General features: G+C 51.4%; 2 protein-coding genes across 2 annotated transcripts in view; one reads left to right on the top strand and one right to left on the bottom strand.

Annotated features, from left to right (window-relative positions):
* Positions 1-532: 532 nt before the first annotated feature.
* Positions 533-13,933, bottom strand: nudcd1 (NudC domain containing 1). The gene is made up of 10 exons (XM_055055115.1): positions 13,365-13,933; positions 12,712-12,866; positions 11,675-11,860; positions 10,487-10,670; positions 10,138-10,329; positions 8,878-9,085; positions 7,218-7,362; positions 6,906-7,025; positions 2,280-2,439; positions 533-870 (listed from the first exon to the last, which is right to left on the bottom strand). Exons 1-10 carry the CDS (start codon positions 13,477-13,479, stop codon positions 581-583), a joined length of 1,755 nt encoding a protein of 584 aa, XP_054911090.1. The 5' UTR covers positions 13,480-13,933; the 3' UTR covers positions 533-580.
* Positions 13,934-13,945: 12 nt separating this feature from the next.
* Positions 13,946-22,817, top strand: part of pkhd1l1.1 (PKHD1 like 1, tandem duplicate 1) — a 44,015-nt gene continuing 35,143 nt past the window's right edge. Inside the window, 14 exon segments of the mRNA XM_055055099.1 lie at positions 13,946-14,552; positions 14,661-14,817; positions 14,954-15,048; positions 15,119-15,196; positions 15,958-16,099; positions 16,183-16,291; positions 19,281-19,338; positions 19,422-19,515; positions 19,707-19,760; positions 19,831-19,904; positions 19,976-20,018; positions 21,675-21,745; positions 21,844-21,954; positions 22,383-22,475. Coding sequence (XP_054911074.1) covers positions 14,997-15,048; positions 15,119-15,196; positions 15,958-16,099; positions 16,183-16,291; positions 19,281-19,338; positions 19,422-19,515; positions 19,707-19,760; positions 19,831-19,904; positions 19,976-20,018; positions 21,675-21,745; positions 21,844-21,954; positions 22,383-22,475 — 979 coding nt within the window. The 5' untranslated portion in view covers positions 13,946-14,552; positions 14,661-14,817; positions 14,954-14,996.

A 22,817-nucleotide genomic window follows, 5' to 3' on the forward strand; every position in this document is an offset into this window, starting at 1 on the left:
CCGAGACTCTGGGTCGTATGCAAACGACCCATTCTTCCTACCAGACCAACTGGCCATCCGTCTCCAATGGATGGCCAGTTGGTCTGGCCATCCATTTATCTTTGCTTCCTTCAAAGATAAAAGAAACACAGATCCCAGGGGCAAGCAAAGGTTTCTCAACCCTTATAGTCTCCTAATCTTGAATATTTATATAAACCCTAACAAGAGGAACTGTTGCAGCAACAGAAAGGGGACGGACCGCCATCAGTCTCTGACCTTATATGGAAACCTTCACTTCCACTGCACTCCAGAAGTTAAGGGGGCGCTATTTCCTATATTATCCACAGTCTCCCGTTTGTATTTTATTTTGAAATGTGATATACAGATAGTGTAGGAAATAGCGCCCCCTTCTCTTGCGGAGTGCAGTGGTACCATTTCCATATTAGGTCTGAGATTCACGGCGTCCCGTCCCTTCCTGTTGCTGCAGCAGGTGAACTTGGCATTTTGCAGCGTTTTGGTGTGTCAGGCTGGTTTAATGAATCCAGAGAATAAATCTGATTTTTTTGTTTTTTATTGAATCAAAAGTTTGCTTCTGGTTTCTTCACTTATTGTCGACCTTCAGGACAAACAGGCGGGACGAGGTGAGGACAAACAGTCTTTCATTGGATGCTCTGAAGCCCAGGACCGCTTTGTCCGAATCCAAACTGGACACCTGTTGCTTGGCAACCTGTCCCACCTGGCGGCCCTGCTTCCTGTTGAACAGGACGGTTTCCACGGGCGACGGCTGGCGGTAGAGAAAGACACGGCGTAGACACTCACACAGCGCGGCGAAGGAGAAATCTGGAGCACAGGTGGAGAACTTCCTGTCCCGCTTGGACGCCTGGACGTAACCTGGGAGAACAGAGACAGGATGAAGAGACGGAGACGAGCTGAGGGGTCAGAGACAGGGCGAAAGGTCAGAGACAGGGCGAGGGGTCAGAGACGGGGCGAAAGGTCAGAGACGGGAAAGGTCAGAGACGGGGCGAAAGGTCAGAGACGGGGCGAAAGGTCAGAGACGGGGCGAAAGGTCAGAGACGGGGCGAAAGGTCAGAGACAGGGCGAAAGGTCAGAGACGGGGCTAAAGGTCAGAGACGGGGCTAAAGGTCAGAGACGGGGCGAAAGGTCAGAGACGGGGCGAAAGGTCAGAGACGGGGCGAAAGGTCAGAGACGGGGCGAGGGTCAGAGACGGGGCGAAAGGTCAGAGACGGGGCGAAAGGTCAGAGACGGGGCTAAAGGTCAGAGACGGGGCGAGGGGTCAGAGACGGGGCGAAAGGTCAGAGACGGGGCGAAAGGTCAGAGACGGGGGAGGGTCAGAGACGGGGCGAGGTCAGAGACGGGCGGAAAGGTCAGAGACGGGGCGAAAGGTCAGAGACGGGGCGAGGGGTCAGAGACGGGGCGAAGGTCAGACGGGGGGAAGGTCAGAGACAGGGCGAAAGGTCAGAGACGGGGCGAGGGGTCAGAGACGGGGGAGGGGTCAGAGACGGGGCGAAAGGTCAGAGACGGGGCGAAAGGTCAGAGACAGGGAGGGAGGGGTCGAGACGGGGGAAAGGTCAGAGACGGGGCTAAAGGTCAGAGACGGGGCGAAAGGTCAGAGACGGGGCGAGGGGTCAGAGACGGGCGAGGGGTCAGAGACGGGGCGAAAGGTCAGAGACGGGGCGAAAGGTCAGAGGGCGAGGTCAGAGACAGGGGCGAGGTCAGAGACGGGGCGAAAGGTCAGAGACGGGGCTAAAGGTCAGAGACGGGGCGAAAGGTCAGAGACGGGGCGAAAGGTCAGAGACGGGGCGAGGGGTCAGAGACGGGGCGAGGGGTCAGAGACGGGGCGAAAGGTCAGAGACGGGGCGAAAGGTCAGAGACAGGGCGAAAGGTCAGAGACGGGGCGAAAGGTCAGAGACGGGGCTAAAGGTCAGAGACGGGGCGAGGGGTCAGAGACGGGGCGAAAGGTCAGAGACAGGGCTAAAGGTCAGAGACGGGGCGAAAGTCACAAAAAGTCCCAAAATCCCAAACCAGCCGAGACACCAGGAGGCGCCGCAGGAGGACTTTGTCCTATACAAACATCTGGTGTAAAAGCCAGAAACCCGACCCGGTTCTGCCAGGACAAACAGACCAGAACTCCCAACAAACTGGTATAAAAAGCCGGAGGTCTAGTCCAAGTTTCTGCAGCCAGAGCTTCAATAGTCAGAGAAGCAGTGAAGCTTTTCTGAAACATCTCTCAGATCTGCAGCAGAACCTCAGGTCCAAACCCGACCCGCTCGGTTCCTCACCCAGGGCGTTGAAGGTGGCAACATGCTCCCAGAGGTCGCCGGGTCGGTCCGGACGCGGCTGCCACACCAGGGCGTCCACATCGTGACGCAGACAGAGACACGGCATCTGAGACGGGTCCACATCCACGGAGAACAGGAACTGATGTCCGCCCAGGTTGACCTGGAGGACAGACGGACACAGAGAGACGTCATTCGAGAGACGGACAGAGAGACGTCATTCGAGAGACGGACACAGAGAGACGTCATTCGAGAGACAGACACAGAGAGACGTCATTCGAGAGACGGACACAGAGAGACGTCATTCGAGAGACGGACAGAGAGACGTCAATCGAGAGACGGACACAGAGAGACGTCATTCGAGAGACGGACACAGAGAGACGTCATTCGAGAGACGGACACAGAGAGACGTCATTCGAGAGACGGACACAGAGAGACGTCATTCGAGAGACGGACAGAGAGACGTCAATCGAGAGACGGACACAGAGAGACGTCATTCGAGAGACGGACACAGAGAGACGTCATTCGAGAGACGGACACAGAGAGACGTCATTCGAGAGACGGACACAGAGAGACGTCATTCGAGAGACGGACAGAGAGACGTCAATTGAGAGACGGACACAGAGAGACGTCATTCGAGAGACAGACACAGAGAGACGTCATTCGAGAGACGGACACAGAGAGACGTCATTCGAGAGACGGACACAGAGAGACGTCATTCGAGAGACGGACAGAGAGATGTCAATTGAGAGACGGACACAGAGAGACGTCATTCGAGAGACGGACACAGAGAGACGTCATTCGAGAGACGGACACAGAGAGACGTCATTCGAGAGACGGACACAGAGAGACGTCATTCGAGAGACGGACACAGAGAGACGTCAATCAAGAGACAGACACAGAGAGACGTCCGTCCATCATCAGTCAAGCCCCTTGTTTGTAGCTTGTTGCTGTTCAGAGTTAAATTTGTAGTTAATCACAAATTAGTTTGATATTTTTCAGTTTCATTCTGGATCAGAGTGAACTGATGATGCTCAGTCACTGATTTAATTTGTGACTTATTGATTAATTGACTAAACACTAAAGGTCTGTTCAGTATTTTACTGAACAGACCTTTAGCTTTCCCCTCTCCTTGGGCAGCTACCTTATCGTGGTGGAGGGTCTGAGGGCCCCAATGATCCCAGCAGCTTTGCTGTCTGGGGCTTCATGCCCCTGGTAGGGTCACCCAAGGCAGACAGGTCCTAGGTGAGGGACCAGCCAAAGCGCAGCCCAAAGACCCGTTTGATGGAAGAAAACTTTGGACTTGGTGTTGCCTCGCCCGGACATGGGTCACCGGGGCCCCACTCTGGAGCCAGGCCCCCTCCAGCCCTGGCTCTGGTCAATGATCGGCTTTGTCATCGTTTCGTAGGATCTGCGTCCGTATGTTTTGGAAACGGGAAGAGAGGAGCGGAGCTGTCCACCGACCTCTACCTGGTGGTGATTGGCTCCGGTGGTGGGGGAGGATGCCGGTCAGAGCTGGCAGGCCCAACCATGTTGTGAGGGTCTGCTGGGATCGTTTGGCGAAGTCTCCTGTGAGACGGAGCTTTAACTCCCATCTTTGAACTTTGAACACCTTCCAGAGAACGTGAGGGGCATTGAGTCTGGGTGGACCATGTTCTGTTCCTCCATTGTCGAGGCAGCTTATCGGAGCCTTGGTCACAAGGTTGTCGGTTCCTGTTGCAGCAACAACTCTTGAACCCGTTGGTTCTAGATGCTGTCAGACTGAAGAAGGAATCCTATTGGGCCTTTTGCTCCAATTACAGGGTGGTCTCACTCTTAAGCCTCCCTGGCAAGGTCTATTCAGGGGTCCTGGAGAAGAGGGTCTGTCTGATAGTCGAGCCTCGGATTCAGGAAGAGCAGTGTGGTTCTGGTTCTGGTCGTGGAACAGTGGACCAGCTCTACACCCTCAGCAGGGTCCTGGAGGGTTCTGGGAGTTCGCCCAACCGGTCCACATGTATTTTGTGGACTTGGAGAAGACTGTGTCCCTGCGGGGGGTTCTCCGGGAGTCTGGGGTACCGGGTCCTTTGATACGGGCTGTCAGGTCCCGGGATGACCGATGTCAGAGCCTGGTCCGCATTGCCAGCAATAAGTCGGGCTCGTTCCCGGTGAGGGTTGGACTCTGCCAGGGCTGCCCTTTGTCACCGATTCTGTTCATTACTTTCATGGACAGAATCTGTAGAGCAGCCGAGGTGATGAGGGGATCCGATTTGGTGACCTTAGGATCCATCTCTGCTTTTTGCGGATGATGTGGTCCTGTTGGCTCCATCGGGTCGTGACCTGCAGGTTTCACTGGAGCGGTTTGCAGCTCGGTGTGAAGCGGCCGGGATGAGGATCAGTCTGAGGCCATGGTCTTTAGCCATGGTCTTTAGCCATGGTCTTTAGCCATGGTCTTTAGCCGGGGTCTTTAGCCATGGTCTTTAGCCATGGTCTTTAGCCATGGTCTTTAGCCATGGTCTTTAGCCATGGTCTTTAGCCATGGTCTTTAGTCATGGTCTTTAGCCATGGTCTTTAGCCAGGGTCTTTAGCCATGGTCTTTAGCCATGGTCTTTAGCCATGGTCTTTAGCCGGGGTCTTTAGCCATGGTCTTTAGCCATGGTCTTTAGCCATGGTCTTTAGCCAGGGTCTTTAGCTGGAAAAGGGTAGAGTGTCTTCTCCGGGTCAAGGGGGGATGTCCTGACCCAAGTGGAGGAGTTCAAGTATCTCGGGATCTTGTTCATGAACGAAGGAAGAAGGGAAAGGGAGATCAACAGGTGGATTGGTGCAGCGTCCGCCGTGAAGTGGGCGCTGTACCGGCCCGGATCCAAGCGGCTGAAATGGGTTTTCTCCGTAGGGTGGCTGCACTCTCCCTTAGAGAGAGAAGAGGATAGCCGCTGCTCTTGGATGGATGGATGGATGGATGGATGGATGGATGGATGGATGGATGGATGGATGGATGGACAGACGGACGGTTGGATGGATGGACAGTTGGATGGATGGATGGTCGGTTGGATGGTTTGTTTCCTCTAAAGCTCCTGAGGATCCTGATCATCTTTCTGCTCAGTGACAGGCAGCAGGATGAGCAATGCATCATGGGCTTTATTTTCATCCAGAGAATTAATATTGATATCCGTTAACAGCTGATGGATCAATAGAACCTGAGCAGAACCAATTAGGCGGGCCGGACTGGCGGTGAGTCTTATGGGATGTCTTACGGTCCAGATGTTTATGCTGAGATAATTCCTGGAATGACGACGAGGAAGAAAGATGAAGGCCGATGCTATCTGACCGGATCGCCGTCATAAACCGGACCAGCCCAGATATGGACATCAGAACCGCCTGGACCCAGATCAGCATCAGCTTGCCACCTCATAAAACACCACGAAAATATTTTCTGATCATAAAAACGAGTAAAGAAAAAAAATCTGTCTGAATTTACAGAACTGATTATCAGTTTCCATCAATAAACCCATCAGACTGGCTGAACCCAGTCTGACCAGTTGTTCTGATGGACCTCAGAGGCTCTGGTGGGTTTCAGAGCCCATCAGAACCTGGCTCTGGTACCAGAACCGTCCGATGCTTTCAGAACATCTGGCCCTCTTTAAGACCAATCAGAGTGCCCAAAGTCCGACCCGGCAGAGAAGGTTCTGGTCCTGGTTCTGCTTCTATGGTTAGGGTGACATGCATACATTCTGAATAACTCCGTTACCTCAGTGAAACTTGGACATGTCTTTAACTTCGTCCTAAACTCTACAGCAAAGGGAGAAACCGTTCAAGTCCAACTCAAAACCATTTCTTTCTCGTTTCAGCGCAGCGCAGACTCGTAGCCATAGCAACTAACAACAACGCCACAAAAACAAAACACTGAAATATTTTCCACTCAAAACATTCAGTGTGTTGCAGTGGTTTGGCTTTAGGCTGAATGTTTATTTAGTGATTAATAAGTGATTGATTGGGTACAAGGAGGAAACTATAAATATATCGCTGCACTTATTTCTAGCTCCACGGCTAGCTCTATGGCTAGCTCCACAACTAGCTCCACAGCTAGCTCCAGGGCTAGCTCCACAGCTAGCTCCACAGCTAGCTCCAGGGCTGGCTCCACAGCTAGCTCCATAGCTAACTCCATGGCTCGCTCTATGGCTCGCTCTATGGCTAGCTCCACAGCTAACTCCATAGCTAGCTCCACGGCTCGCTCTATGGCTAGCTCCAGGGCTAGCTCTATGGCTAGCTCCACAGCTAGCTCCAGGGCTAGCTCCACAGCTAGCTCCAGGGCTACCTCCATAGCTAGCTCCAGGGCTAGCTCGCTGTGTCTTCCTCTGCAGTGTGGAGTCTGTGTCTGGGATCATGAGCGCCCCCAGCGATGCGGCCAGAGAAATGTGAAAATTCAGCGATTTTGAAGAAAAAATAATCAGGACTGATGAAGCTAAATTAAAAATAGTACAAACTACAGGGTGAAAAAAGCTAAATAAATTATTTTATCATTATATTTTTCCATGATGACAGGTGGGGCTCTGCTTCACCTCACTGCACGTCACTGCTCCGTGACGTTCAGGTCCTGGTTCTGAGCCTGGTTCAGATCCGGATCCAGATCGAAGTTCTGGTTCTGGTACTCACCACCTGGGTCGGGCTGAGCGTCTCCCTGTCGAAGTACGTGAGGCTGAAGCTGTCGTCAGGGAAGCCATCGCAGTCCTCCAGCTCCTGGGAGCTGCATGGCGGCTTTTCCCTCTCGCCGTTCTGGACACAGAGGAGGAGAATAAGCCGCTAAGCACCAGTTAGCATCTGAAAGGCTGACTGGGGGGTGGTCCAAAAGGGTTCTGCTAGAAACCAGCCGGGCCAGAGACCCAGGCTACTGAAAGTGAGCTGCCACACCATCGCCATGGCAACAGCCCTCCTGCTGCTCATCCTCAGCATGGTACTGGTCCTCACCGTGTCCTCAGAGGTCAGGTGGGTCAGGCGGTCGTGGATGAGCGCCGCCTGCTGGTCGCTTAGCACCAGCTCCCCTCTCCTGTTCCCCAGCACCAACTCCGGCCACATGGGTCCCTCACCGAACTTCTGCAGGCTCACCTCCAGGCTGGGGGGAACACACACAGCTAGCACAGTCAGAACCGCTACAATAGTTAGAACTGTTGGAACAGTTAGCATTGTTAGCATAGTTACCACAGCTGGAATAGTTATAACAGCTAATTATGTTAACAGTTAACTTTGTTAGCATAGTTAGCACTGTTAGAACAATTAGCCCTGCTGGCATAGTTAGAACAGTTAGCTCTGCAAGGATTTTTAGCACATTTAGAATAGTTAGCATCTTGCTAACTATTCTAAGTTAGCTCTGTTAGCATAGTTAGCAGTTTGCATCGTTGGCACTGTTAGAAGAGTTCGTTCTGCTTGCATTGTTAGCACAGTTAGAATAGTTAGCATTGTGGTAATTATGCTAACAGTTAGATCTGTTAGTATAGTTAGCACTGTTAGAACAATTAGCTCTGTTAGCATAGTTTTCTAACTGTTGGCACAGTTAGAACAGTTAGTACTGTGCTAGATATGCTTACAGTTAGCAGTCTTAGAACAGTTAGCTCTGTTACCATAGCTTGCACAGTTTGCACTGTTAGAATAATTAGCTTTACTAGCATTGTTAGCATAGTTAGAACAGTTAGCGTAGTTAGAAGAGTTAGCTCTGTTAGCAGAGTAACAATTAGCTCTGTTATGTTTGCATAGTTTGTACAGAACTGTTAGAATAGTTAAGACTGTGCTAACTATGCTAACAGTTAGCTCTGTAAGGTTAGCTCTGTTGACATAGTTAGAAGAGTTAGAACAGTTGGCATTGTTGGAAGAGTTAGAACATAAAAATCACTGAACAGATTAAAGATGTTTTGCCGCTGCTGGATCAACTTGCTGGTTCTGGTTCTGCATCCAGAACCAGACATGGGGAAACCCTGAATTCCTTTCAGACAAACTTGGCTGGTTGGAGTTTGATGGATAATTGAGTCATTTTTTATTCTCCCTCTGAAATGTAAATGCTGTTTGTTTGTTGTGTTTTTATCATATATAGCTGAATTGACTTGTTGCTCAATTGTGACGCTAATGAACGTGACAAGACTCCAAATTGCAGCCTTGTCCTTGGTGGAGCCCACCTTCCTCCGGATGAGGTCAGAGGTCAGACCAGTGAATGAAACCAAACGCAGGCAGCGAACGTGTTTTCTCAGGGAGAGACTCAATGAATCAATGGAATGAAAACGCTAATGCTAAAGCGCTACACCAACACTGTATGTAGCAGAAACTAATGCTAAAGCGCTACACCAACACTACATTTAGCAGAAGCTAACGTTAAAGCGCTACACCAACACTATACTTAGCAGAAGCTAATGCTAAGCGCTACACCAACACTGTGTTGAGCAAAAGCTAATGCTACAACACTGTATTTAGCAGAAGATAACATTAAAGCGCTATACCAACACTACATTTAGCAGAAGCTAAAGTGCTACACCAACACTATACTTAGCAGAAGCTAATGCTGAAATGCTTTAATAACACAACGTCCAATGGTTGAAAGAACTGCAGGTTCAAACAGTGACTGCTGGGAGCAGCTCCCCACCTGTTGCTGTCCCTGATGGTCCAGGCGCTGGCCTCGGGGTCCACGGACGCGTACAGCTGACCTTCCAACAGCGGGGGGCGTCCCCGAATCCCGATGCTCAGGCTGTCCGCCGTTAGCCGGAAGCTCACGTCCTCCTTGGCCACGCCCCCCGGAAGGCGGACACAGACGGTGAGGTCCGCCGCCGTCTGCTGCCAGAAGTACAGCGGATCTGAAACCAGAGCAGACCCGCTCAGGCCAGAAGCCCAGGATAACAACAGGAACTTATGTAGTTTTGGCATTTTATTACAATTTTTAATCAAAGTTAATTTCATGGTCTGTGATTCAGTTTCAGTCCCACTTTAATCAAAAACCATAAAATTGACAATAATGAGCAATTCTAACCCATTTTTGTATTTATTTTAAGTATCAAATAAATGAGTGAAACTCCAAATATGTTGACAGTTTTTAATCTGTTCTCCACCATCAGGCTGGAGCAGAGGGTTTGTTGAGCTTCTTCAGAAACAGATGCTGATACAGATGCTGACATTAGCATTAGCTGCTACATTTTAGCAGTCAGATGATAATTTTGGCTAACATCTCTAAACTTATAGGCTAACCGCTTTCAGCACAACTTCAACACATCGACAGGCTTTTCCGGTGTCCAATCAGATCGCTTGAAGCAGAGAAGAGGCTTCGCTGTTAGCAGACATCGCTGTGCGTCATATTTATGAGCGTACCAGAAACAGGTCAAAATAAAGGTTCCAGCTTGAGATTTTTGTATGTAAAAAAAAAAAAAAAAGGCCTCCTCCTCACGGCATTGGGCGTTGGATGTTTTGTACTGTCATTTAGAAAGCAGCCTACAGCGCCACCTGCTGACCATTTCTTTACCATTTCAGAGCTTTGGCGTAAAGATTCCTGCCGTTCTCCCCAGCCGCATATTATAATCCTCATATAATCCTTTTATGTGAATTATGAATGATGTTGACAAATTATGAGTAAATATGATCAGATGATATTCTCCTGCTAACTCTGAGCTGCTGAGAAAACAGGAAAAACAGCTTGGAGAAACACATTTCATTTTATTTCCTTTTGTTGTTTTGTAAGATAAGTCTGAATAAAATAAGGGTAGTATGGCCGCACTTTTAAGATTCTATTTCCACCTCTGTGTTAATTTTGTCTCAGATAAAATCAAGAAGAAAAATAGTTTAAGGCTGAAAAGAGGTGGAACTGTTGTAACTTGGACCCAATCTGACCTCTGACCCAGTGTGACCTTTGACCCACCTGCCTTATCCAGCTCGCTGAGCTCCGGTGGCGGCGGCGTCTCCACAGGCCGGCCATCGACATCCGTGAAGTCAAACGGTTTCTCTGTGGCCAGCATTAGCCCTTCGCCCCGCGGCGCCACGGCGGCGTAGTGCGGCACCGACTTCCCTCTCAGGACCCTCCTCTTCCTCACCTCGTACTTCCTCTCCTGCCCTGCAGGTGGAGACCAGCACAGAATGATGCTTCCATGAATCTCTGATCTGCAGCTTTCAGTCATCTTTAATGTCTGCTATATTAATCAGAGCAAATGTCAGGAAGCTTCCTGAAAATCCCCCGTCTCCCCAGAGATGTTCTGGTCCGGTTCACCCACCAGGTCCGGCGCTGCCGCCCACCGTGACCCACTCCAGGGACACCGAGTAGCCACTTCCTGTGGACTCCAGCGGCTCCTTCTGCACACGCAACAGCAGCACCTCTACGGCATGACAGCCATCCTGAACGTGAGAGACACTGTGCAGGATGGTGAACGGCTCCCCCATGTGGTCACTGAACAGAACCTGCAGGAACCGCATGAGAGAAAAGGAAGTTAACGAAAACCCAGGACAGAAAGAATCTCTATGACCCAGGTACAGAACCGGTACAGAACCAAGAACTTCCTAAAGCACAACACTAGCCTGATGCTAACTTGATCCTAGCCTGATGTCAGTCAGATGTTAGCCTGATGCTAGCCATATATTAGCACAAAGCAAGCCTCATGTTAACCTTATGTTAGCCCAATGTTTGACAGATGCCAGCCTGGTGTTAACCTTATGCTAGCTAGATGGTAGCTTGATCTTTGCCCGATACCAACATAACGCTAGCTTGATATTAGCCCAATGCCAGGTCTCAGCTAATCAGATGTTTGCCTGGTGCTAGCCGGATGTTCGCCCAATGCTCGTCTGATGTCAACCTGATTACAACAATGATGTTAGTTTGAAGCTAGCCTTATGTTAGTCTGATGCCATCCCAATGCTAACTTGATGTCAGCCTGATGCTAACCCGATGCCATCAGGCTAGCTTGATCCTAGCCTGATGTCAATCAGATGTTAGCCTGATGCCATGCGGATATAAGCCCAATGCCAGTCTCATGCTAACCTGATGTTAGTCAATGTATGCTTGATGCCAACAACTCGATGCTAATTAGATGGTAGCCCGGAGCTAGCTTGATGCCAGTCTGATGCTAGCTTGATGTTAGCATGATGCTAGCCTGATGCCAGTCTGATGTTAGCCTGATGTAAGTGAGATATTTGCTCAAAGCAAGCCAGATGTTAGCCCAATGCTAGGCTAATGCTAACTTGATGTTAGGATGATGTTAATTTAATGCTATCGAGATGCTAGCCTGGTACTAGTTTGATGTTTGCCTGATGTTCACCTGTTGTCAGCCTTAGGGTAGCTAGACTTAGTCTCAGATCTTCCCCAGGTCTTCCTCATGGTTCTGGAGCTGCACCAGCAGGTTGCCTAACATTCTACATGCTGAGCTCTGATGAGTTAGGGTCACGACCCTTCCACCTGTCTGACTCACCTCCCACCTGCAGTGGGCGCCGTCTCCCCTCCTGCCGGTGCGGAGCAGCAGCAGCCGCCCGGCGCCGTCAGAAAGCGCCGCCCAGGTGGCCGAGGTGAGGCTGATGGAGGCGCAGAGTCGGTCCTCGGCGCGGCCGGACTCGGAACCGAATCTGAAGACCTCCTTGGGCTTCCCCAGAGCCGTATCCTGGAACCAGAACCAGAGCCGAGTCCAGTGAGGAACCAGTTCAGGACTGGCCACTGGACACAGATCATCTCTGCAGTAATACTTCACTCAGAACCCGGGCCTGACTGGACCTCTGTATCCCTGCCATCCGGTCCATCAGAACCACCAGGCAGAGTCTGACCGGGACACAGGAAGCTGGACCGTGATCTGCTTCCAGTTTAACTTATTCCAGATTTTCTTCTAGAAAGTTCAGATCAGAGTGATGATGGTTCTGACCCGGTAAAATCTTCATAACCTTCTGGATTCAACCAGGGTCTCAGCGCGTCTCACTCTGCTGGAGGACTTCCTGGTTTCTGACCAATCAGAGCCCAGAGAGCAGAGCAGGGCCCACTCCGGATGGTTCTGGAGAAACTGAACCTGGAGGTTCTGATGCTCATCTGGAGAACATGTGGATAATCTGGGTTAATAATCCGGTGCGTCCATTAGAACTAGCTCTGGATCTGTTGCTGGAGCCCGGAGAACACGGCCATCAGAACCAGAACCACATAGTGAGCCTGGGCTGGCAGCGCCGAAGCAGAGAACACAGGCTGATCATTTAGAGTCATTATCTCTGATTACAGCCAACCTGGATCAGAACCAGAACACATTTCTGTAATCACTGCTGCAATTATTGACTTCATTATCACCTGACAGAGTCTGGACCCAACAGAACTTCTTCAGAATCCTTTACCACCGTTGGGATGTGCCTGCTGCATCAGCCCAGCTGCAGAGAAACAGCACCCCCTGCTGGACACTCAGAGCAACAGCGCCTTCCCAGCAGAACCGGAGCGGGTCAGGTCCAGTAAGCCGGTTCTAGAGCTGCAGAGACTCACCAGGGTCACGCTGAAGGTCAGAACCCGTCCTCTGGAGTCCACAAACAGAACGCTATCCTGGTACCACGGGTCCAGCTGCAGGTGGTTGAACATGCCGAACGCCCGCAGATGCTCCAGAGTGTAGTGAGCGTCCTTCAGCTGCAGCTCCTCCACCGCTACAGCGCAGAGGACAGGACCGGTTAGACAGAACCAGAGCCAGCTGTGGTTCTGGACCAGAAAAGGTGGACTGGACTCAGATGCCAGAGGTCAGGAGTGATGGTGGGAACAATCTGCTCCAAACAGCAAATATGACATCAGACCAGGTCTGGATGACGTCAGAGATCAACAGAATCGATAAGATGTAAACAGAACCACAATTCTGTTGATCTGGGTCCAGAGAAAGTCCGCAGAACCTTCTGGTCTAGTTAAAGTTTACTGTAAATTCTGGTCCACAATGACCCGGTCCCGGTCCAGACCGGGACAGACCCGACCTGTTCTCAGGTTCTAAATACTCTAAACAGCAGAGTCCAAAGTGGGTCCTGCAGGTTTAGTTCTGGCCCGGTACCGACAACCTTTCAGCAGGTCCATGTTCTGCTTCATCATTGGATCCAGGTTCGGACTAAACCATGCAGGACCCGGTCCAACGGACCGATCAGCTGCTGTCGGAACCTCACCCGCGTCCAGCTCCACGGTGTAGGTCGGGATGGGGTCCAGAGACAGCCGGTAGCTCTCAAAGTTCGGGTCCAAAAGGTCTCGGTTCACCTTCAGGCTGTAGTTCGCTGCGGCCATGACTTCCGCCGAGAACCCAAGCAGAACCCAAGCAGAACCCAAGCAGAACCCAAGCAGAACCCAAACAGAATAACGATGGTGATGCGTAAGATTCACGTTTTCCTGTTTCCACACGGAGCCCCGCAGCGGCGGACCTCCAGGTGCATCATGGGAGGAGGAGTTCTTGGTCTCTCCGCCACAGAAACGCGTTTTAACAGGGAGGAATATGGCAGCAATTGGACCGGAACCACGTGGATTCCGAATCTGTTCCCAGCGGAACTATCAAGCTCTAGCTGCTCCATCCGATCTGAGGGGGAGAGTTAGTATGAGACACACAGAGAGAGAGAGAGAGAGAGAGAGGGCGTGTCTGCGTGTGTGTGTGTGGGTGTGTGTGTGTGTGTCTGCGTGTGTGTGTGTGTGGGTGTGTGTCTGCGTGTGTCTGTGTCTGCGTGTGTGTGTGTGTGTGGGGGTGTGTGTGTGGGTGTGTGTGTGTGTGTCTGCGTGTGTGTGTGTGTGTGTGTCTGCGTGTGTGTGTGTGTGTGTGTGTGTGTGTGTAGATGTGTGTGTGTGTGTGTGTGTGTGTGTAGATGTGTGTGTGTGTGTCTGCGTGTGTGTGTGTGTGTGTCTGCGTGTGTCTGTGTCTGCGTGTGTGTGTGTGTCTGCGTGTGTGTGTGTGGGTGTGTGTGTGTGTGTGTGTGTGTGTGTGTGTGTGTGTGTGTGTGTGTGTGTGCAGCTCTCGTCTTGTTCACAGTGAATCTCGTGATCGTTGCTTTAACTCTTGGCGCCTCAGGGAGCCACTTCCTGTCCTCCACTTCCTGTTGATCTGGGATTAACGTGGCTGATGTTCTGGAACATGAAGTTCTGCTCGGAGCCAGACAGTCTGACCCGGTTCCTACAAAAATCACAGTTATGACAGAAATGCTGTTGTGTGGCGGTCACCCAGAGCAGCAGGAATGCAGAGGGCGGCTCTGCTCTTCATCACCTGTCTGGTCTTTAGCAGCCACACCCTCCTCTTCCTCTTCTTCTTCTTATTAACAACTTGGATGAACTGAAAATGAGCTGCAAGAAATAAATTCCAAATCTACAAGTTTTCTGTAAATTCTGTTCCACCATGACCATGAAGATGTCTGAAGCTAAAATTGTAAATTAATTTAATGAAAATGTATTTTTGTAAAAATTGAGAAACTTTTTCTTCTCTGCAGTCTCAGATCGATGGCTTCCAGGCAGAGCTCAGGCCCCGCCCCCTGCCAGGTGAGGGCGGGGCTTCACGCCTATAAAGCGCCGCTCACCTGTCGGGACGCAGACGGCGTCTTGTTTCTGTTTTCTTCTCCAGTTTGGCTCCAGGTGCGTTCAGTTCAGGTGAGTTCAGAAACATTGTCTCATCTTTCAGGTCTTTATTTGTCACTGAATTCTGATGATTGTTTTGTAGTTCTGAACATGACAAACTGACGCAGATTATCACAGATTAAAGAAATAACTCCTGTTCTCCCTGCAGGACGTTCAGGTGCAGCAGCAGGGAACTCTGGGAATTGTCCAGGATGGCGTGGCGGAGGCCAGCGGTGCTCCTCTTCACCATCTGGAGCTGCTGCTGTAAGAAAACACAAAGACGCCTCCTCTAATCTGCACAGATTATCACAGATTATGCCGCCCGTCTCTCCAGGTGCTCAGAGGATCCTCTGGGTCTCCCCCCACACAGGAAGCACGGCGGGAGCAACGCGGCTCACCATCAGCGGAGACGGTAGGGGGCTGAGGAAGAGGAGGAGGAGGAGGAGACCTTCACAGTGTTTCAATCAGCCAGGATCAGATTAACCAGATCAATACTTTACTGATCTGATCATCAGTAGAAATAATCCCATCCAGTCGTTCCTGTAGCTCTGGGGTGTCCAAAGTGTGGTGCAGGGGCCATCTGTGGCCCCTTTGGGAGTTTTACTTTGACTTTATCACCAACAAATTAAAATAGTCAAATGTTTCATAACTCTTGACTTTCCAGAAACTTTCAGTGAGAGGAAAACTGCTGCATCCAGATCAGTTTTTCATTTAATAAATACAAAAAATGTTTTATTTAATAAACACAGGAAGTGTAACTCAAATTCTGTATTTCAAAATAAAACTGGTGTTTCTGTTTGTTTCATAATGGAAACTAATTTACACGTCATTTGTAAATGAATCTGACTGGCTTCATAAAAATATTGCCTATTTCTTGGTTGCTGTTGAGTAAGAAAGTTTTGTGATTTGAATTTTTGAACCATAAAGTTTGGTTCCTCTGGCGTCCCACAGACCCGCAGAGAAACAATCAGTTGGATTCGGTTCTTCTTCACTGCAGTGGCGTTCCTCTGAAATGTTTCTGGGATTATTCCTGGATTATTCTGCTGCATGACTGCAGATCCGAACCCTTTCGATTCTTTAACCCCAAGGCGGTCGGATCAGAACCAGACGGTGTGCTTCAGAATATTTGTGTGGTTTTGCTGATCGGACCAGAAGTTGCTTGTTGGATTCCAGGTTTTGCTCAGGAGCATCAGGTCCAGCTGGATCCTGAAGACGGGTTCGGGAACCGGGTCACCCTGGTGTCGGACGCCCTGTCGGTGCCCTGCGACGTGGAGAGAGACTCCACCCACCGGCAGCAGATCCTCTGCTACACCAGGTACACACCTGGCCCGGGTCGGGGTGAGGCCATGTGACCCGGTCCGGGTTTCTCTTACAGAGGCGTCTGCTGCTCCCTGACAGGGCGATGCCGGCGGATCAATACGTGGTCCATGTCAGCGTGGACGGCGTTCCCGTTCCCGACAGCAACATCTGCAACGGCAACTACAAACCGTACCACTGCAGTTTCTACGTATGTCACAGCTTCCACCTCCAGTTCCTCCTCTGGTTCCCCCTCCGGTTCCCCCTCTGGTTCCTCCTCTGGTTCCCCCTCTGGTTCCTCCTCTGGTTCCTCCTCTGGTTCCTCCTCTGGTTCCCCCTCTGGTTCCTCCTCTGGTTCCTCCTCTGGTTCCCCCTCTGGTTCCTCCTCTGGTTCCTCCTCTGGTTCCCCCTCTGGTTCCTCCTCTGGTTCCTCCTCTGGTTCCTCCTCTGGTTCCCCCTCTGGTTCCTCCTCTGGTTCCTCCTCTGGTTCCTCCTCTGGTTCCTCCTCTGGTTCCCCCTCTGGTTCCTCCTCTGGTTCCCCCTCTGGTTCCTCCTCTGGTTCCTCCTCTGGTTCCTCCTCTGGTTCCTCCTCTGGTTCCCCCTCCGGTTCCTCCTCTGGTTCCTCCTCTGGTTCCTCCTCTGGTTCCTCCTGGTTCCCCCTCTGGTTCCTCCTCTGGTTCCTCCTCTGGTTCCTCCTCTGGTTCCCCCTCTGGTTCCTCCTCTGGTTCCCCCTCTGGTTCCTCCTCTGGTTCCTCCTCCGGTTCCCCCTCTGGTTCCCCTCTGGTTCCCCCTCTGGTTCCCCCTCCGGTTCCCCCTCTGGTTCCCCCTCCGGTTCTCCCTCTGGTTCCCCCTCTGGTTCCCCCTCCGGTTCCCCCTCTGGTTCCCCCTCTGGTTCCCCCTCTGGTTCGTCCTCTGGTTCCCCCTCCAGTTCCCCCTCTGGTTCCTCCTCCGGTTCCCCCTCTGGTTCCCCCTCCGGTTCTCCCTCTGGTTCCCCCTCCGGTTCCCCCTCTGGTTCCTCCTCTGGTTCCCCCTCCGGTTCCCCCTCAGGTTCCTCCTCTGGTTCCCCCTCCGGTTCTCCGTCTGGTTCCAGCTTCCCCCTCCAGTTCCTCCTCTGGTTCCTCCTCTGGTTCCTCCTCTGGTTCCCCCTCCGGTTCCCCCTCTGGTTCCCCCTCCGGTTCTCCCTCTGGTTCCCCCTCCGGTTCCCCCTCTGGTTCCTCCTCTGGTTCCCCCTCCGGTTCCCCCTCTGGTTCCTCCTCTGGTTCCCCCTCCGGTTCTCCGTCTGGTTCCAGCTTCCCCCTCCAGTTCCTCCTCTGGTTCCCCCTCCGGTTCCCCCTCTGGTTCCTCCTCTGGTTCCCCCTCCGGTTCCCCCTCTGGTTCCCCCTCTGGTTCCCCCTCCGGTTCTCCCTCTGGTTCCCCCTCCAGTTCCCCCTCTGGTTCCTCCTCTGGTTCCCCCTCCGGTTCCCCCTCTGGTTCCCCCTCCGGTTCTCCCTCTGGTTCCCCCTCTGGTTCCTCCTCCGGTTCCCCCTCTGGTTCCCCCTCCGGTTCCCCCTCTGGTTCCCCCTCTGGTTCCTCCTCTGGTTCCCCCTCCGGTTCCCCCTCAGGTTCCCCCTCAGGTTCCTCCTCTGGTTCCCCCTCCGGTTCCCCCTCTGGTTCCTCCTCTGGTTCCTCCTCTGGTTCCTCCTCTGGTTCCTCCTCTGGTTCCCCCTCCGGTTCCCTCTCTGGTTCCTCCTCTGGTTCCCCCTCTGGTTCCCCCTCTGGTTCCTCCTCTGGTTCCTCCTCTGGTTCCTCCTCTGGTTTCCCCTCTGGTTCCTCCTCTGGTTCCTCCTCTGGTTCCCCCTCCGGTTCCCTCTCTGGTTCCTCCTCTGGTTCCCCCCTGGTTCCCCCTCCGGTTCCCCCTCCGGTTCCCCCTCTGGTTCCCCCTCCGGTTCCCCCTCTGGTTCCCCTCCGGTTCTCCCTCTGGTTCCCCCTCTGGTTCCTCCTCTGGTTCCCCCTCCGGTTCCCCCTCAGGTTCCCCCTCAGGTTCCTCCTCTGGTTCCCCCTCCGGTTCCCCCTCTGGTTCCTCCTCTGGTTCCCCCTCCGGTTCCCCCTCCGGTTCTCCCTCTGGTTCCCCCTCCGGTTCCCTCTCTGGTTCCTCCTCTGGTTCCCCCTCTGGTTCCCCCTCTGGTTCCCCCTCCGGTTCCCCCTCTGGTTCCTCCTCTGGTTCCCCCTCTGGTTCCTCCTCTGGTTCCCCCTCTGGTTCCTCCTCTGGTTCCCCCTCTGGTTCCTCCTCTGGTTCCTCCTCTGGTTCCTCCTCTGGTTCCCCCTCTGGTTCCTCCTCTGGTTCCTCCTCTGGTTCCCCCTCCGGTTCCCCCTCTGGTTCCTCCTCTGGTTCCCCCTCTGGTTCCCCCTCCGGTTCTCCGTCTGGTTCCAGGTTCCCCTCCGGTTCCCCCTCTGGTTCCTCCTCTGGTTCCCCCTCTGGTTCCTCCTCTGGTTCCTCCTCTGGTTCCCCTCCGGTTCCCTCTCTGGTTCCTCCTCTGGTTCCCCCTCTGGTTCCCCCTCCGGTTCCCCCTCTGGTTCCTCCTCTGGTTCCTCCTCTGGTTCCCTCTCTGGTTCCTCCTCTGGTTCCCCCTCCGGTTCCCCCTCTGGTTCCTCCTCTGGTTCCCCCTCTGGTTCCTCCTCTGGTTCCTCCTCTGGTTCCCCCTCCGGTTCCCCCTCTGGTTCCTCCTCTGGTTCCTCCTCTGGTTCCCCCTCTGGTTCCCCCTCTGGTTCCCCCTCCGGTTCTCCGTCTGGTTCCAGGTTCCCCCTCTGGTTCCCCCTCCGGTTCTCCGTCTGGTTCCAGGTTCCCCCTCCGGTTCCCTCTCTGGTTCCTCCTCTGGTTCCCCCTCCGGTTCCCCCTCTGGTTCCCCCTCAGGTTCCCCCTCCGGTTCCTCCTCTGGTTCCCCCTCCGGTTCTCCGTCTGGTTCCTCCTCTGGTTCCTCCTCTGGTTCCCTCTCCGGTTCCCCCTCCGGTTCCCCCTCTGGTTCCCCCTCTGGTTCCCCTCTGGTTCCTCCTCTGGTTCCCCCTCTGGTTCCTCCTCTGGTTCCTCCTCTGGTTCCCCCTCCGGTTCCCCCTCCGGTTCTCCATCTGGTTCCAGGTTCCCCCTCTGGTTCCCCCTGCGGTTCCCCCATTGCTGCCCTCCTCTTGTTTTACCTCCCTGTTCTGATCTGCTCTCTCTCCTTCAGACCCGTTGGTGGCGCACTCCGACCATCTACTCCCTGAGCCCGGTCACCGGCCTGCCAGGTACCACCAGAACCTGCTGCTGGCACCGACCCGGCCCAGTTCAGCCGTCCAGTTTCAGTAACGGGATATGAACTGTCCTGCAGGAACGCTGGTGACGATCCGAGGCCAGATCTACTCCGACGTTTACGGGAGCAACACGGACCTGAGCTCCAGCGGCCTCAACGTCAGGTTCCTGAGGTGGGCACATCAATCCATAGGGTTAAAGGTCAAAGGTCACCTCCTCCAAGTGAAATTTATCCATAAAGTCTCAAAAGCAAAGAACATAAAAAATGGCTGGAGAAATGAATGTGTATGTTGGAAAAACAGCAGCGCTGTGTTAAAAAGCTGTGACCCCTGGTGAGCGTCGGTGACCCTTTGTGACCCTGCAGGTCCTACATGGGGGGCATGCCCTGCGAGCTGCTGAAGCCCAACTCAGATGAACTGTAAGTGTTGGGGATGTTTGAGCGGGTCGGTCTGCAAGCAGCTGCTTCAGCTCAGACTGTCTGTGTGAAGGTACAACCTGCAGCTGGACTCTGAGACGTCAAACTGGGGCGACATGAGCTGCAGGATGACCGGCACCTACGTTGGTAAGATGCTTCCCTGACCTTTAACCTTCAACCTGGCAGAACAGAAACTCAGCAAGGTTTTATTTCCACAGGTCATCACAACATGAGCTACATCCTGGATGCTGATTATGGAAGGTAATCCTCTGCTTCATTTATTAATGCCAACGTTTCAAATTAAATATTTAGTCAGCAATATTTAGTTTAGGTCATAAACTAAATATTTATCTATAAATATTAAGTGAGTTAGTGTCACATTCTGCTGATCCACTCCATCCCCGGGTCGCTGCGCCACCCCGTCCAACCTGTAGGAGAAGACTAAGAAAAAATCTCAAAAGAAAAGAAAAAAATAAATCCTAAACACACAGGTAAGTCCTCCTTTAGATAGCTACTGCTGTCTCGTCCTGTCAGTGTGGTGTGAGCAGTTCAGAACGGAACCTGCTGCTATTCTGGATGTGTGGGCCTGACTCCTTCGGCCCTGTTGTGAGCGGCTTCTGAAATCGGACATCAGCAATTATTCCATTGTTTGAAGTGCTTTGTTTGTTTACAGTCTGTGCTTATTTGTTATTGGATTTATTATTCTTTTGTTTCCTTTTTTGCATGGCAAGTTTTGTTTGTTCATTTATTTCTTTTGGAATGATTTAATTTGTCTTTATTTCAGAGAATCCCTTCCCCTTCCAGGGACCAAGTAGTACGCCTGAAATGTGTTTTTTTTTTTAAAAAGAGAAGTGTTTTAAAGAAATTGTTTAATAAACTATGATATTTTAATCAGTGTTCTGGTGCGTCCTATAAATAAAAGGAACCCCGCCCCTCGGTTGGGTCACATTAGCAAACTATTAGCTTCAAACAAAATATTTAGCTCTGAACTAGCTACATTAAGCTAACTCATTAGGGTTAGTTTGTATGCTAGCTAAATGAGCTAACTACATTTAGCTAACTCATTAGGGTTAGTTTGTATGCTAGCTAAATGAGCTAACTACATTTAGCTAACTCATTAGGTTTAGTTTGTATGCTAGCTAAATGAGCTAACTACATTTAGCTAACTCATTAGGGTTAGTTTGCATGCTAGCTAAATGAGCTAGCTACATTTAGCTAACTCATTAGGGTTAGTTTGTATCCTAGCTAAATGAGCTAGCTACATTTAGCTAACTCATTAGGGTTAGTTTGCATGCTAGCTAAATGAGCTAGCTACATTTAGCTAACTCATTAGGGTTAGTTTGTATCCTAGCTAAATGAGCTAGCTACATTTAGCTAACTCATTAGGGTTAGTTTGTATGCTATTTGATTTGATTTGATAAGTTCTACATAAACTTTGCTTTAATCTGAAATGTAGAACTAAAACAGTGAAAAATGATGATTCAGCTTGAAATGAAATATTTAACTATTAATCGTTTTAAACTGACATTGATAGTTGAATAGATAACATGGTGAAAATATTAGCTAAACGGTTAGCTTTCTCACTTAATATTTATAAATATTGCTAACTAAACATTTAGCTTGAAATTATGATATTTATAGATGAATGAATAGTATGTTAAAAATATGAACCCCTATTTCTTTTATTACTGGCTAAATCAAATTATTGCTGTTAATATCTGACTGTAACTTTACAAACAGCAGAAACAGTTCTGAGCATTTGTCTAAAGAATCAGTGGGACATAATTCACTACCAGCTCATTTGAGGACCAAGTTGTGCTTTAGTTGAGGCTTCAGAGAGCGAATGAATGATCATTATTAACTCCACAATGTTACTGTTGTTGTCATTTTTTAATCTTTACTCTTGTTGCATTTCAGGAGTTTCCCAGAGAAGAAGCTCTTCTGGGTTTCATCTCTGTCCAAACTCTCCATGTTCCAGACGTTTGCAGGTATGTTAGTGAGAAACGCAGCATCAGATTTCTGCTCCTCTGCAGCCTGCTGACTTCCTGCTGACTTCCTGCTGACTTCCTGCTGACTTCCTGCCCAGAGGTGACCGCCGTCTCCCCGTCCCGGGGCAGCGCCATGGGGGGAACCCTGCTCACCATCCACGGCCGCTTCTTCGACCAGACCGATGAACCCGCCCGGGTTCTAGTCGGAGGTAAACGGGACCGTCAGGGTGGAAACTTTTTAAAACGCTGTCAGAACCTGTTTTCCAGAAGAATGGCAAAACAAAATGTTCCGCATGCACAGATGAATGCTGTCTGTCTTCAGTCATGCAGATAATCTTTTGACAGCATAAAAAGACTTCAGACAAAAGCAAAGAGTCACAGATGAAAGGACACAATGTGCTGTGACTCCGTGACGACAGCAGTTCACAGCAGCTGTTGACTGACGACAGATTCAAAAAATCCTTCAAACCAGAGAAAATAATCCAAAATGTACAAAGATCTTTAATCATGATAACCAGAAAAATTGATGGGTTTCTTTGCCAAAGCCAGATGGATGTTTTATTAGTTTGACCTGCTGCTTATCATCAGCAGCTCCTTTATCTTTCGACGTTTTGTCCTGCGGCGGTTTCTTCTGCAGGTCGGCCTTGTGAGGTCCACAGCGTGGCAGACGACAGGATCACCTGCAGGACGGCCGCGCGGCCGGCCGACGCCCAGCGCCAGGTTCACCCAGGTGAGAGCAGGTCAGGCTGATGCCAGCATGAAGCCTGTAGGGATTCAAAGTCCCATCGACGAGTCGGCAGGATGGAGCAGAACAGCCGATCTGTTAGCAGAACCGTCGCCCGCCGCCGGCGGGTCGCACGGAACCACAGGTGGAACCAGAGGAGGTGGAACCGCGTAGCTTGAGCAAAGGGCTCTGATTGGACGGTGCTTTGGTTTCAGAGGAAGTGGAGCTGGCAGATTATCAGGTTTCCTGGTGAAAGAGGGCGGGGCCTAAAGCAGGACCCTGAGGGACACCATGACTGACCACAGGAGAAGATTCAGTTTCCATGTGAAACTGGAATGTATCTGGAAA

The sequence above is a fragment of the Poeciliopsis prolifica genome, unplaced genomic scaffold (assembly GCF_027474105.1).
Source record: "Poeciliopsis prolifica strain line A6 unplaced genomic scaffold, Auburn_PproV2 SCAFFOLD041, whole genome shotgun sequence".
Classification (NCBI taxonomy): Eukaryota; Metazoa; Chordata; class Actinopteri; order Cyprinodontiformes; family Poeciliidae; genus Poeciliopsis; species Poeciliopsis prolifica.

Coding starts and splice junctions, on each gene's coding strand:
- nudcd1 (XM_055055115.1), bottom strand. CDS start 13,479: ATGGCCGCAGCGAACTACAGCCTGAAGGTGAACCGAGACCTTTTGGAC. Junction 11,861..12,711: donor TGACCTTCAGCGTGACCCTG/GTGAGTCTCTGC, acceptor TTCTGGTTCCAG/GATACGGCTCTGGGGAAGCC. Junction 7,363..8,877: donor ACCATCAGGGACAGCAACAG/GTGGGGAGCTGC, acceptor TGTTCCCCCCAG/CCTGGAGGTGAGCCTGCAGA.